Genomic DNA, 16,413 nt, shown 5'->3' on the forward strand with positions numbered 1-16,413 from the left:
ATATGCAACCGTCATTCCAAAAGTAACAATTCCGATCCGCGTATACAGCCGATCCCACTAATTAATGTGTTTTCTTTTAGAAAATCTTAGACTTGTCTAGTTTGGCTAGAGCCAAGTATACATAGCAAGGCAATTACCCTGCCTATCTAATTATGTAATAAGAAATCGAATTCGAATTTGGCGCATTTTCATGGCCCGAGGCTACCAAACAATAAACGCGCTTACGACAGCCAGCAGCGTAGAGAAAATTTTGTTTTTAAGTTGATCGATGGTTTTCGTTTATCCTACGGTTTGGGTGTATCCATAATTAACCCGAAATTTAATGATTTATACAAATTTTCTTTGTGTAGTGGATATTCGTAATTCAGCGCAAGGCCGCTTTTCCATTAAAATGTACTAACAGTATTCGAACTACGCTAAATATAGAAAACGGAATTCATATGCAAAATTATTTTAGAGATTTCTGATAAAGTGCATTCAATACATTCATTTATTGAAAATATTATCTCCATTGAATTTATTTTACAGAATTTTAGAAAATTTCATATCGATGAATAAAACACAAAACAAAATAATATGAATATGTATATACATAAACGTCTATTAGCTTAATGGAAAATGAAAGAAAAAGAAGATATTTGAGAAAAATAATAATTAATCGATAATTAGTTTTCCTCAAGTGTGCTACAGTCTAGATCTAAAGTACAGTCTCATCTGTAGGAATTATTCAACAGTTACAGATTTCGCTAAGTTACGCGGGCAATCGACATCGCAACCGCGCAATACTGCTATGTGATAAGATAAAAGCTGCATTGGAATAACGGTCAGAATGCCTTGAAGGCAATCGACTGTTCGTGGAATCTCAAGGCTGCGCGAAGAAAATGATTTTGTTTCTACATCGCCTTCTTCGCAAATTATAATAGGACAACCCTTCCGCGAAGTGACCTGCTGCAGGGCATTCATGCACTTCACATACACTGGATCACGCAATACAATCATCAGCACGGGCATAGAGTCATCGACTAACGCCAAAGGGCCATGCTTTAATTCACCAGCCATAATACCTTCACTGTGCATATAAGTTAACTCTTTGACTTTCTGTCAAAATTTGATAAGGAAAACATTAAATATTTAGCAGTGCGCTCGAAATATATTCGCACTTACCAAAGCACCTTCTAAGCAGGTGGCGAAGTTATACCCGCGACCCATTATTAAAAGCGATTTATGCTGATATAAATCTTTTGCCAATTCCTGAACTTTTGGATCTAACTTCAGGACATCGCGAATTTGGTCCGCCAGGTTAGATAGCGCGTGAATAATTTCGAGACGTCTTTGCTGCAGGGACAAGCGATCTTCTGACATAACCAACGCGAACATAACCAACGATATAAATTGTGATGTGTAAGCTTTAGTAGAAGCGACACCAATCTCGGGCCCAGCGTTAATGTGTACCCCGCAATGCGATTCGCGGCATATGCTACTTCCGACTGTATTGGTAATGCCAACAATTAAAGCGCCCCGTTGCTTACAATAACGCAGTGCCATCAAGCTGTCGGCCGTCTCGCCAGATTGGGAGATAAAAAAGCAAACATCGTCTCGAAAAATGGGCGTGTTACGATCCAGAAAATCAGAAGCTAATTCTACCATTACGGGTAATTCCGTAAGCTCTTCAAGCAACTGACGAGTCGCCACTGCACTATGATACGAAGTGCCGCAACCGATCAACATTAAACGGCGGCAACGTTTAATTTCAGGTATGTAGTCCTTTATGCCGCCCAAAACCACAGTCTTAGAGTTGAAACGTACTCGGCCACGCATCGTATTCACCACAGACTCAGGCTGTTCAAAAATTTCCTTCAACATAAAGTAATCATAGTTGCCTTTCATTATCTGCTGAATTTCCATTTTTAAGGTTGTGATTTCTCGAGCATGTGGATCGTCGGTGCACTTTCGTAAGCGATGAATGCTCAGTGCTCCATCGCGCACTGCAGCTACGTCATCATCCTATCGTCCACGAAGGACAATAAATAAGTATAATTAAATGAATGTTACTGACAAAAGGATTATCTTTTAAGATAAACTGAGTTGGAAAAATATCTTTAGAGGATTGTGGATGATACTAATCCTTTTCTTCGTCCTTAAATTAACATTTACCTCAAGGTATATAACCCGATTTGTATGCTCGATGACAGCCGAAGCATCGGAGGCAAAGAAATACTCGACTTCCCTTTCTTCCAGCGGCATAAACTCCGAAGTACTTTCGGAACGAGGCAACACTGATAAATCATGATTATGTCCATGAGGACGATGTTCTTTTCAGTTAATATTTCGTTCACATTCAAGCAATTGTTTGTTGTCACAGTTTTGATGAATACATATTTCGAATTTTGTCCACAGCCCCGCAATAAGGATGTTGATGATATATAAATGATAATGATGATGGCGGTGACGATGACGATGGTGTTCATAACGACAATAATAATAAGCAAATAAGCCAACAATTTTAGACAATTGCATGTTTGTTGTTCTCATATATGCATGTAATTATATGTGTACTATATATAAACATATGTTTTGTTTATTTCTCATTTAGCATTTGATCCATTATAGTGCGCGCATTACGCCAATTGATACAACATAAAAAACAAAATGCGATAAATGCGCTGCGATTATTGTCGGTTTGGCCATAGTGCAATCAGAGATATGTATATTCAATGATCCATTTGATAATCAAATTAAAATGATAAATTGACATACACATACACATAAAATGAATTTCTTTTTTTTCCATTTTTTTTCACTATAAATATTTTGTTATTTAAAATTAATTTATTAGTATGTAAATAAATATATAATAAAACCAATCCGATTTAAACGCTTGCTTAGCAACATATTGTTTCCATTAGTGAGTTGAATAAATTGTGAAAATTAATGGCGTTAGAGTAATGATTAGTTGTGCAAAAAGCCTGCGTAGTAATAATATCTTCTATAGTAAAAAATATAACATCAGTTCTTGTAACGAAAAAAAAAAAAAACATACGAAAGTAATGCTTTCATAAAATGCACATCCATGCACATGCCCACCAATGGAAATGCGGGTGGAAGACCAAAATGCTTTCGATTTTTCATTAAGTTGAACAAATTTGTTGCAATATTTGCGGTACACACTGTTGCTATCTAAAGCACTGCAAAAAAGTCCATGCATCAGTTTAAATGACCCACAACTATAACATGCATAAAAGCAACAATTTCAATAAACCAGCAGAGCATTTAAACACATGCTTACATTTATTTTTGTATTTGTACACACTTCTATCTCTCAGTGGATATGCGCTCTTCCCGAGAGCTGTATTGGCCCTGTCTCTGAATGCAGAAAGTATGTGTAATGAAACATTGTGTAAACAAATTTTTTTCGAACTTTTTCAATTTTCCTGATTTCCTATTCTAAGCCCAAAAACAAGCGAAATCGATGCAAATATTTGCGTATACTTTTCAAAAATCTATATAGACCTCTGCGCTTTACTAATTCATCGCTTATGTATTCCTGCTCAGTTGCGTAGATAATATAGCTTTGAACTACGTACGATATAGCGGTTATTTTATAGGGTACAATGTGAGTCGATTTTTTCGTCTTCAAGTACATGTACTTCATGAGATCTCTGTGCTTACGAACTTTATACAAATCTAGTAATCCCTTGTATGGCAGCTTCTTGGGCAAGTTACAGTGGCATCCAATTTCCCATGAAGAAGACCTTTTCCAAAGTAGCTGATGTTTACCGAACGTGTTATGTTCCAAGAAAATAATAGGCTTATAATTTTTTAAAGCTCCCGGTAATGTTCTCTATTACACCGGGTATTAATAAATTTTCGCACGAAAAACTCCATAATCACAAAACACAAGAGACCATTTTCGAAAAGAGACTGCAACTAATCACAATTTGTATAATATATGTAAGACGGTGTTGCACACTTACAGTTTGACACAACACAACAACGAAAAACTTAAAGTATGCGCATAAATTATATTTCTTGATTATTTGCGAAATTTTCAATGTTACATACATAAGTGTAAGAGAACTAAATTCAAAATTATCCCATGTACAATTTCATCTTGCGCTCCATTTCGAAGGAATTTCTTATCGATTAAAATTTCCTATGGTTGTGTTTTCCAAATCTTTCTCTTCGGACTTTCCCTATAACATCTGTACTCTGCAGCAGATGAAACTTTAGTCATCTGTGACTTGTGTTTTGCTTTTTTATATGCACAAGTTTACCTTCTCGATATTAAATAGATAACGCAAGGCTTGCTACACCTTCCAGCGAGGCTATTACGTACGTGATTTCATTTTTGCGGAAACAGAATCAACTAATAAAGGATAAAGGACGTAATTGCAGTAATGAAGCGATGGGATTAAGTACAAAAAGTAAAAATGATTAATTATAAATGAGGAAAATGAATTAAGAAATAGGATTGGGATGCCACAATAATAGGTTGTAATTAAATTGTCGTAGTTAATTCGTAGAGACTCTCGCTGTGGGAGTATTGTGCATATTGCGTTTCTCAAATCGATTTATATCTTTGATAAGCTCAAATAACGAGATTTCCTTTGTGATGCTTATCTATTTACTTATCGTTCTTTTTCGCAATTACAATTATACTCTGATAAATGTTAATCGTTAATCGTTGCTATTTATACACTCTACCACCTGCGGCAAGAGTGTATTAAGTTTGTGCGGTTATATACAACGCCCAGAAGGATTTGAGATAGACCCACCTTTTATTTTGTCGATCGATTCAGAATCGTTTTTTTAAAACGATCTAAGCTTGTCTGTCCGTCTATCCGTGATGAGTACAGAAAAAAGCTTAATTTATAGTTTTTTATGACGCAAACTGAGAGATAATAAAAAATTTTTAGGAAATAAATTAAGTTTGTTGGATCACGTCATGTGATCTTTTGGGCATGCCTCTGTAGGTGGGTTTTCATGAATAGTATACCTTTGCATGAAAACAATGTGTAGGGTATCTAACAGTCGGACTTGCTTGTTTGGTTTATATTTTGTGGGTTAACAAAGCACTGGAATGTAGCAGCGGCTTAATAGTGTTCGCTTGCCGTTACTTAGTTGTATCTTTTCTTAACACCTCTTTTATTAATTCAATTAAAATGCCTATGCCGTGGTGTCAGATAAACTAAGTACATGTTATTAGTTGGCTGGCATAGTAGGGCTTTTCTAAATCCTGTGTGCAGGGTGTGGCCGCTCCGAATGTGGATTACGATTATTTTCGGCACAGTTAAGTGTTTCAGGAAACCCGCCACTTTTAACTTTCCCTACGAAAGACTACTATTGGTTGACATTTTAGCCTCATTGTGAAAAAAACAAGAAAACCAAATATTCTCAGTTAATTTGTTTCTTAATCCAAAGAACCTTCACTTTAATCATCGTAAGCTACTCGTCATTCTTTTTTAATGATGTTTTTCAGTTAGCAGTAGTAGTAATAGTTATTTATTTGTATCAGGCCGCCAAGTCTCTGCTACGCTATTTATGACCCATATTTATGCTCTTAAAATAATATCTAAAACACAATTACATCCGCTTAAGTTGATTACTTTTAGTGTTTATAGCATATCTAAACATAAATTTCGGTTCCGTGCAGATTATGCAATAATTAAGAGCATTATCAACATTTAAACAGTTTGAATTCCATAATTCTCTCCGTAAATTGCAAAACTTTTTGCGACCAGTTTTCGTGTAACAAAATGGGGCCAAACAATACGAATAAAATTTATTGCTTTTGAAATATCTTTAAAGTAAATATAAATGTCAATGTGTATGGGTAAACAGGCAGAGGATTGAGCAGAAAGATTAGATAGCCTAGGAACTTAATATCCATATATTCTTTTTAATTGAAATTTATATACACAAACTGGCTCTCTGTCCTACACCAGGCTTACTTTATATATTAAATCGCTTAAATGTCCACCTGTCCCGATTCAATGTATTCGATTTTTCATTTCGGAAATTATTTTAATAAATAAATTTTTCGTTAGCCTCATTAATCGAAATGTTATTAACAAGTGCGTCGTTTTACCAGAGCTTAGGTATGCATGTGTAAATCGCTGTGCAATTGTTTGTGGTTTTTAAATGTTTACAATATCTGTGTGTGCGTGTGTGCGTGTGTGCGTGTGTGCTTCCCTATCACCATTACCAACGCATAGGAGTAAAGTAAAGTTTATGTATACATAACTCTTAACAAGATTGAACAAAAACAGATATATGCATCTATTTTATGATAATTGATTATTACCTTGTGGTTTACCTGGTTCGTTGTCTTTATAAACGTTTAAAGATTTGAAAAGGAAAATTGTGTAAAAAGAAGAAAAAGATAAGAAAACGGAAAAAATTTTAAATCACTGAAACCAAACAGAATATGATATGATATGTTGCCCTATCGAAATCTACCTCCTTCACCAAAATGACATAAAGAGAATATATTGACGACAGCGATTATTGAATTCTCTGAGTTTTTCAATCAAAGCCGAATGGATGTAAAGTAAAGAATTATAATTAAATCTCTTAAATTACATTATATAATATGTAAGTATCTAGCCAGTCACCTGCTTATTAAACGTTCTAGATTTTTTATTATTTACAATTTTTCATTAACTTTTCACCGCACGCAGTATATAAAAAGTTTGTCGAACCTTACGATAAATTCAAGCATGTCCTCCGAAACTCCACGTAAAGGGGTAAACCGGACTTAAATCTTAGTACTCTACACCACATGTGATACAAGGGCTTCTTAAGTTTGTGTGTATATATGATACGCTCAGACAAACGTGAGAAAAACCCAATACTGATCAATTCAGAATCACTCTCCGTTCGTGTGTCCTACCTGTTTTCTGATGTACAACGTGCAGCTCGCAATTTTCGAGATATTGGTACGTTGTCGCGTTTTGGCTCAAACGTATAAGGCCTACGGTATTTAATGTGGGCGATATATCACAGTAACGTTCAATCTGTCTTTTTGTATTATTGTCACAAAGTTTAGTTCGAAATTCAATACAACAAAACTCTATTGCTTGCCAAAACACATGTCTTTCGTATCGGCATTCATTCCCGAGTTTTTGTCTACAAAGATCTTGCAATTTCAAAATTGTATAGCTCGAGTAAACGACCCGCCTTAACTAGCTTTTATTTGTAAAAGAAAATAAAAAGCTACATATTTTAGATGGGGTATACTATGTTGTTGTAAATGAACTACTGACATATGCTTTTGGAATCCCTTGGTAAACTGTGAGCAGAAGGAAAATACAATTTTCGTTTTATCTTGTTATTGTCACACTTATACATTATATATATTTGTATATATGTTATTTACCAATGAGCAACGAAATATGTGATATCATAATCAAGATTTGTTAAAGATTAAAAAGAGCAAAAAAAAAAACAAAAAAAGAAACAGAAAACCAAGCCCCTGTTCAATTTCATGAATATGTATGTATGCTAAAAATGAAAAGCCCAATAGCTATTGTCTTTGTTATTAGTTAGCAAGCATGCAGTTATGGTAAGTAGTTGAAGAACAAAAAATGCAATTAAAGGTAAAAAGTCGGGGTTCAGTAAATATTCGTAAGATATGTAGAAAAAACTACCTGTTTCAGTTTGTTGTTTTTTTTCGTCTGAACGAACAAAACTCCAACGTATTGTGTTGGAAGGAATATTTTTATAAGTTGTACGATTGCAGATAGTATAGTGTATTGATAGGAGACAATTTGCAGGTGGGTGGTTAAACACACGGCACATAAATGCACACAAATGTAAGTGAAGTGGTAGCATTCATAACAGCAACGACAAAAATAGTAGTAGTAGCAGTAATAGTAGAAGTAGTAGTAGTAGTAGAAATAATGGTTGTAGAGGTAGTAACAATATAAGAAAAGAAGAAAGAAAACTCATCATGTTGGCAAGTAAATTAAGTGAGTGAATGATTGAGTATTAAGCACACAATCATTTTCGCGGAACATTAAGCACAGTTTTGTAGTGCAATTTGTTCATGTTATATACACACGTGCAGGAAATGCGCGCAGTTGCGTCGGTAGAGAAAGGCATACAGAGTTCAGGAAAGAAGGCAGGAAAGAAAAAACAAAAATAAGATAAATAAAAGGATATAAACGCAAACATTCACATTTGAGCATATTTTGACTTCATTGGCAATAAGGTAACAGATACCATTAACGCATATACTGACACCAATTCATGTATATATATATACATATATATATACAGATATATATATATATATATATATATATATACATATATAGTCAAGAGTATAGAAGTTATGACAGGATATTGCTCACCCTTTCCATACAATATCGGTATATGGTCGGTAGCTAGACGCTTCTTAGTCTTAATGCCAACCAAAAGCGGCGATCCACGTCTTGAGGCAACACATTCCCCTGGGAAATGCTTGGATTTTATAGCAATAGCAAAGGCACCTTCCTGTTAACATCACTATTGAGTACGACGATTGCAATAAGTAATACAAAACTTACCAATTGTTGTATAGCCTGCTCTACTAACTCTCTGAAAGAATAACCAGGGTGTTTCTTCCACAAATGATGCACCAATTTAGCAATTACTTCGGTATCGGTATCCGATTCGAATTCGTAATTGCGTTTCTCTAGAAAAGTCTTGACATCTTTGTAATTTGTAATAATGCCATTATGCACCACGACAAAACTATTGCAATTATCGGAGCGTTGCGGATGTGAATTCAATTCACATGGTATACCATGGGTAGCCCAACGTGTATGTGCAATGCCCACATGTATGTTCACAGATTCCTCATATTCTTTGCCGCTAAAGTCTAAATTATAATAAAAATTAATGAGTTATTATTGTCAGGTAATACTAAAAGCATAGAAAATCAACTCACTGTTAATTATTGCGTCCTCTAGCATCTTTACTTTACCGACGCTTTTAACCATTACAATGTCTTTGCCGTTAGACGAATCAATTGCCACACCAGTTGAATCATAGCCACGATATTCCAAGCGTTTTAAGCCCTTCACTAACAAGTCCAAAACTTCGGACCGTGATTTTGGCGTCAAATAATTAAGGTAAGCGAAAATTCCTGCAAGCGTAGAAAATGTACGTTCAATGCATGTAGTCCTTGAATTGTCTAATAATTTAAAAATAAGCAAAGAAACAGACTGCAGTGGACCATCGCCCACCAACAAGTACCCTACTTCAGCCAGCACACATTTATATAACGAGTGTTCAAATTAGCACGTAATCGAAAATTTGGTCCAAATCGAACTATTTTCATTAGAGTTTGTCCTCGGGCCAAAACACGTCAGTGTACCCAACGTCATCAAAGAAACTGCGACCTGTACGTTGTATACCAAGAAACAAGATGGACAGACGGACGGATGGGTCAGTTCAAATTGCGATTCTTAATCGCTCGCTATAATACAAAATGGGTCCGCAAAAACTTAGTATACTCTCTGGCATAAGTGGCGTATAATTTTCAAGTGAAACCTCTTTGCCTACAAGTGAAGCAGTTCGAAGCGTCAACGCAGTACTGCTGATCCGTGCGTGCTTTCGACATAAGGAGCAGCAGGGCATTGTTTCACACCTCAAAGAACGTATTCTGGCCCTATACATTCTCATACGCCAGTGAAGCTAGCTAGTTCAACAGAGAGCGCGAGAGGGGTAGATTCATCCGCTCCTCAGTAAAGTCTTATGATAAGCAACGGTTCGATAATATGAGCGTAGATATGAAACAATGACTTTTTTCTATTTGGCACTTGAATGTCAAGACGTCACCATTTATGCTTAACGGCAGGCATTCCAGCGCTTGCTCACATGACCTCGGCAAAAACATATCGTTAAGAGTGTGTGTATGGATTCGTGTGAAACATTTTTTTTGACATCAGTGCGACATAACAAAACTCACTGACTTACCCCTTGACGTGCATTCACTTGAGCGCTTTAAGCAGAGGGTCTTTCGGAAGTTTGTAAAAAGTTTCCAGTAGTGTTTTATTTTTATTTACGGATACTATCGGCGAAATAAAATCTCATCTTAAAAAATGTACAAACTTTTATTTGCCACGTTGGCCGTTTTGCGACATTCGTGCAAGAATATTTTTAACTCATTTAATCGTAATTTTTTATGTTTATTTCTCTCATAATTGTTGCTGTGTTTTTATTTTTCCCGTTGAACATTTTCTTTTAAAATCGTTGTTGTTATTGTTGTTGCTAGTTAAGTTTAACTATCTTGAAGAAAACACTTTTTTTACACTCATAGCTCTCGTTAAAAACCTCCTGAACGGAATTAGAGACTAAAGCGTCCTGAACTAAGGTTGAACAGCAGACGTCGTCGAACTACAAGCAGACGCTCCCAACACATCCAGTGAGTTAAACGCAGCTATACAAGATTGCAATTTTCTTGATGGATTTTAGTGTTTGACAGCATCCGAAAAAGTTTTTCGATGAAAAGCAGGTGAAAAGACAGCATATATCCAATTGCCGGCGAATTCTTCTTTTTGTAATGCCATGCGACATAAATATAAATGTACATATCTCTAACGTCACCTTCGTTGTTTAGTTCCGTTTCCACGAAATTTTTCGACTTTTCCTCGTAAGTAAAAGTCACGTCAACCTTTTCGAGCTGATTTGTCACTTTTGCAGAGTGCAGTAATAGTTGAAGGTAAGCAGGCAATCTCACGTTAAGAGCGATATGTGTTTTTCTTGAAGCAGTTGGCTGACGTTTATTTCAAAGATTTATAAATGAAAATGAACGGCAGAGGAAAGCTTGTTAAAGGAATTACTAAATAAATTATTAAATCGGTCGCAATATTTCAAAAACTCTGTTGACTGAATTTGAAGAGCAAGTAAACTTATCTGCAGAAGCAAAAAAAAATAAATGCACTATCGATTTATTTTACTTTCAAGCATTTCATACAATTTTAAACCTTAAACTAAATCATTACAATAGTATGCTGGACACCAAAAAAAAAAGAAGAGAACTGAAAATGAAATGGAACAAAACGAAAAACATTATCCAAATGACTTGCGAACAATAATAATTCCAAATTGGTTTGCAATCAGTGCTATTTTTTAACAAATTTTTTTTCTCTGCCGTATTGTTCTGCATATTTTTTTAAGTAGATGCAATCTCTTCGATGGCCCCGCATTTGTATAAAATGAACAAAAAGCGAACGTCAGGAGATAAAAATACATTTTAACAGATTCCGTTTGTGCACAACTCAAGTGAATTCTATGCTTAGGCACCGTTATTAATGCGCAACTGACAATAGTTATTCAAATAAGTTATTCAAAGACTAGCTATCAACTGCGTCTAAACATTCCTTTTAATACACTTGTATTATTATTATCAACCGAGTTAGTTAATAGAAATATTAGGCTTGGAGAAAACCTCCTCTGTTTATGGTTTCACGAGAACAGAGTTTTTCTCTTATTAACCAATAGGCACTAAGCATTGATCAACGATCAACGGAAGGTAGTTTAGATATAAACCAAACTGATTCCGCGCAATACCAGAAAATATTACGTGTTGCGTAAGAAACGGTTTTTTTCATCACTGACCACAGCTTCTCCAAAATTGATAGAAACTGGTCGCGATTTACGTGTTCTCGACTCCTTGTATAAAGCGCAAATGCGAACTGCATGCTCGATTACTACACGTCCGACTTTATTAAGTTTTTTATTCAGTCTTTTGTCGGCGGCAATAGAAAATCATTTTTCAACAGACTGAGGATTATTTGAAACGCAGAACATTTTCTTATATCTTCAATTCGTAATATTGCATTATTTTATGATAACTCCGTTCTTTATGCTATGTAAGCATTATTTCGATAAATAAGCAGAAAATATTTTTCAGACCAGAGCAAACTTTTTACACAAGTATACATAAAAATGTCATAAGAGCAATTTAGTTGCGCATAATCAAAAATAAGTCAGAGATTTTTGACATTTAAATCTTGATGTTCAGTTGTAAGCTTATATACGTTTACTACATGAATTTAAAAAGTTTTTTCGTAAGAAAAAAAAAGTAACACAACACATAACCAACTATAGCATTCAATAACACACAAAACCAGGTAATTTTTGTTTATGATAAGGCATAAGACCACAAACCCTGAAAATGGCACACAATCGAGCCGAAAACCTTTCGTACTCGAACCATCTCTCTACATTTACATTCAGTGCAAACAATTGAACGGACCAACAAATACACCGATAAACGAGTAAGATGTAAACGTGCTTAGAAGTTAGAAAAAAAAAACAAAAAAAGAAGAAAAAATTGAAAAAAAAAAAACAAAACTCATTTTAAAGAAATCTAGTAATTGTGACACAAATGCTGGGCTGGTGGCATGGGCTGGTGACAACACCCACACCCACACCCACACCCACCCAAACGAATAGCGAAAACCACAATCAGGTTTTGTTAACTTTTTCTTTTCGTATGATTTCTTATGTTGATTAACTCACAAACATGGAATTACAGGTTTTGAGCTTTTACGAAATTCATGTCGTACACTTTTAATTCGACATTTATTCGAAGTAACAACATGAGCAGAACATTTTGGTTGTCGCTGCTACGGCCGAGACATGCAGCTGCAGCTAAGATAACAGCACCACGGCAAATATATTTTTTCTCAAATGTTTGTAACGCATAATATATATATATATATATATATAAAAGTGAATAAGCGAATTATGCCATGTCCACTCGTCTCACAATCTCCCTGTTTTTGTATATTTCGAAAATCAATTAAATTCACCGAAAATGTGATAATAAGAAGTCTTTGGTCCTCATGTCTTTATAATAGAGTTTGCATTGCTCTATTACATTACTGCAAGCGCCGTCATACCGATAGTTTACATCGAGTGCAATGGGCGTCTATTTGTATGCCACTAATTTATTTAAGATATTTATCGATTTCGTGTATACCTAAAGCGTACTTCTTTTTTCTGTTTACCGTTGGTTGTGTAGGTCTCAAAAATTCTGCGCGAACTGAATGTAATTTCTTCCTTGTTTTCATTTGCACGCACGTGCATACGTACTTATATAAACGTCCGTGAGCACAGAGAAGACAAAATTGATTATATACCCATTTCAATTGTAAATGTGTAAACGTGCCAACGATAAGAATTAACAAATATCGGCATTGCATACATAGAGGAAAACTATTTACAGTAATGAAGCACTGAATAATCAATTCTCCAAAGTATTAAATGAATTAAAAATTTATGATATGGCTTGAAAAAAATGCAAAGAGGGCGAGTGAGTAGTGAGTAGTTTATCATCCAAGTTGGCTTATTTTACAAATTGAAGGAAAACGTCTTACTTTTCATGATGACCGCCGTAGATGTTTGCATCCATTGAACCAATCCTCATCATAATTTTTTAAAATATAAACATTTTCTTGAAGGGTTTACCATTTATGAGAAATATTAAATAGAGTGCGGTCCGAGTAGAGACGACAAACAAATTTTCATCATAACACATTAACAATTAGAGCTTTTTGTCATATAAGAGCTTATATTGTCTGGGAAGCCCTATGTAGAGTGGACATGAACAGACAGACTGACGGACAGACAAACTTAGAAATTCAGAAAATTATTCTGAATCGATCGGCATACAAAAGGGTTGATCTATCTCAAGCCTTTCTGGATGCTACGTATGTCCGCATATATTCAAGGCGTAAGGTATAGAGAAACATATAAAATATCTGTTAGTAGAATTGAATTGAAAGAATTTCTAATCCTTAGTTGTGAATCTATGTTTAACTTAGCAAGGAATTCCGAATACCTCCCATAGACATATATATTTCGCACAAATTCTATTTTAAAAGCCTTGACATTCTAAGCACCTACATAAGATAATAAAGTCATAAGGTTGATTGAATCAAAGTGCGCTATATCCACCGATTTAAAGTATTTTCGTAAGATATTCCAATGATCGTTTGCCGTTATGGAAACTTGTATAAACAATACTAAAAAACTAGTATCACAATTTTCTTAATTAAATAAAAATTCATCCTAAATTAATATTATTCCCACATGCGGGATTTTTGCAACCGTACAAAATAAATGTATTATGTTGTGGAGCAACCGTTAATTATTTTTTTAAATTACTTCTAATAGCTAAAGAATTGCGGCAACCTTTGCTCTTGAATTCTTCTATAAATTTCATATTTTGTATTCATCAAATATTTTTTCCAATCCATTAACCTCGATCCGAGAGATTTGATTGCCTACGCATTGGCTCAATGTAAGATATACTTACCACACATAATAATAATTATTATGATAACGTTGTGTTGATTTTGCAGTTACTTCTCTTATGTTTGCGTATATATATATATATATATATGTATAAATTAACCACTGTGCACACACGTTGAGTGATATTTCAGTTAAATACTTCGCTGTCGTTGTTTTCTCCACAATATCTGCGAACAAAAGAAAAGTTTTTTTAAATTGAAAATCAATAATATCTATAAGCACTAATGAATGAAAAATATTATTTTATACAACTTTTTTATGCACATGTACAATAAAGAACCAACTGAGCGGTTTTCATAAAATATATGCTAGCATATGCATCTGCCTGCAATGCAGGACAAAATTTACGCCAGTTTTAAATTTTTCTCCATAAAAGCAGGAGATCCGAGAATTGTGTTCCTGAATATGGTTCGATTTCATAATGGAAACGTGTAAATGGTTTACGCTGAATACTTACGCGTTCTTACCTTTCATAAGACATATGAAACTACTAACATATAAAACTGAAATGAATGAAGAAAGGCGGAGAGGTAAAAGAAACGCATTTTTCCTGATAGTAGCGTCAACAGATTTTATTTTAAAATAATACGATTTTTTTACAAATTAATTGCAAAAATACAGCATTCGGACTAAAAAAACTGCTCATATACATGACACTATAAAGCACTTGCTTTTTTTACACTTTGTGTGTAGATTTTGTACCCAGCTTTGAATTGCTCTTAGTTTCCATTAGTGTATATTAATTTCAGTTTATGAGCTCTGGAACAAATCCTGATTACGTAAACTTCCGATATTTTTGTTTGCTGCATGCATATCAATTCAAACTCGAAAGATAGGAATATTTTCCAATTGCAAGTTGTTCAGCAAATCATCTTTATTGTGCCACTCGTGACATTCGACAAATATTACAAGAAGACTGTGCGTGCAGCGTTCAGTCGCAATAGGAATACGACATGGTCCAGTTTTCAAAAAATAGCTTGCCGAGTGTGTGTACCTGACTATCGCCAGATAGCTAGGGCCTACTTTTATAATCTTCGAAAGAAAGGTGCATCGAAACTTAAAAATTTTCCTAAACATATTTCCCACGTAAATATGTCCTCGTACGTCCTAATTTGTGGATAGAAAGCATCTCTGGTATTCGGTTACCTCTAGACTTGTAATATAGACATTTTACGTAGCAATGAATTCATTGACTTCCCTAAACACAAATGTGGAATGTTATGAGTAAACCGTAACATCAAACATTCTACTACGCAACATTTGAAGGCGCATATAATGAAGAACACATGTAACTGCTTTGTTGCGCGTATACACACTCGCACGCACATGTGCATGTATATACTTAATATATGTATATATCTATACGTACATGTATGGGTACATATATATGGTTGTACATAATTAATATCTACTTAAATGAGAACAAAACATTAACGTGGCATACATTCGAACCAGTTCTTTGTCTCTTCTACATTCTCAATAAAGTGTTTCATTTAATCACAGAAGAAACTAAACAGTACATAACATATATTTCGAAGAAGTATATAAAACGCTCAACACATGCTGTATATATAGGCTAAAACTAGGCAAGACAACCAAGTCATTAACGTGAATGCACAAATGGGAGCAATAAATATGTAAGAGTTGTAGCAAGAAAGGTATTAAGTGTTTGTCTTGAATCTAAGATCTACGATAAATGAAAATTACAGTCTTGTGATAGTTGTCAGCATGAGTATGATTTTAATAGCAAGTTTTTCCATCACCTCAATACATATATGTCGATAAAATTCGTGATCGTTTTTTTCACAAAAACTGTTAAGGAATTTTCAAATTTTCTTTTAAATTGTTTTCGCCTTGGAGCATATTGTCCAAAATTTTGTTATTCTAAATTATTTAAGTCGGCATATACAAACACATGCCGCCCAAATTGCAATATTCTATTCAAATTTTTCCGATCCTGAGAGTTCCAGGAACACGTAACATATTTTGAGATCTCTCAGACAATTTTTGAAAATAAATAACGAAAGCGAGGTGTTCGCTCAAAATTATTCATTATTGATGAGGCGAATTATGTAAATGTGCTTTTCAGCTATTGGCTTT

At 34.6% G+C, this 16,413-nt stretch overlaps 1 protein-coding gene across 7 annotated transcripts; it reads right to left on the reverse strand.

Moving 5' to 3' along the window:
* Nucleotides 1-617: 617 nt before the first annotated feature.
* Nucleotides 618-14,476, reverse strand: LOC119639284 (glutamine--fructose-6-phosphate aminotransferase [isomerizing] 1). 7 transcript variants are annotated; one of them, XM_038036577.1, is made up of 9 exons: nucleotides 14,315-14,476; nucleotides 8,933-9,130; nucleotides 8,550-8,863; nucleotides 8,355-8,496; nucleotides 7,650-7,676; nucleotides 6,317-6,328; nucleotides 2,155-2,312; nucleotides 1,165-2,004; nucleotides 618-1,098 (listed from the first exon to the last, which is right to left on the reverse strand). In XM_038036577.1, the coding sequence occupies exons 1-9, from the start codon at nucleotides 14,319-14,321 to the stop codon at nucleotides 724-726; spliced, it is 2,073 nt and encodes a 690-aa protein (XP_037892505.1). In that variant the 5' UTR covers nucleotides 14,322-14,476; the 3' UTR covers nucleotides 618-723. The 7 variants fall into 7 exon arrangements, with proteins under 7 accessions (XP_037892505.1, XP_037892508.1, XP_037892503.1 ...); XM_038036580.1 differs by having other exon boundaries at nucleotides 2,155-2,276; nucleotides 6,305-6,328; XM_038036575.1 differs by having other exon boundaries at nucleotides 6,305-6,328.
* Between the last annotated feature and the right edge of the window lie 1,937 nt (nucleotides 14,477-16,413).

Source organism: Glossina fuscipes, unplaced genomic scaffold, assembly GCF_014805625.2.
Source record: "Glossina fuscipes isolate IAEA_lab_2018 unplaced genomic scaffold, Yale_Gfus_2 112, whole genome shotgun sequence".
Taxonomy (NCBI): Eukaryota; Metazoa; Arthropoda; class Insecta; order Diptera; family Glossinidae; genus Glossina; species Glossina fuscipes.

Excerpts from the sequence above, each read along its gene's own strand:
- LOC119639284 (XM_038036575.1), bottom strand. Across the intron at positions 2,005-2,154 it reads ATCGGGTTATATACCTTGAG|GATGATGACGTAGCTGCAGT; the intron begins GTAAATGTTAAT and ends CGTGGACGATAG. Across the intron at positions 1,099-1,164 it reads CCTGCTTAGAAGGTGCTTTG|AAAGTCAAAGAGTTAACTTA; the intron begins GTAAGTGCGAAT and ends AAATTTTGACAG.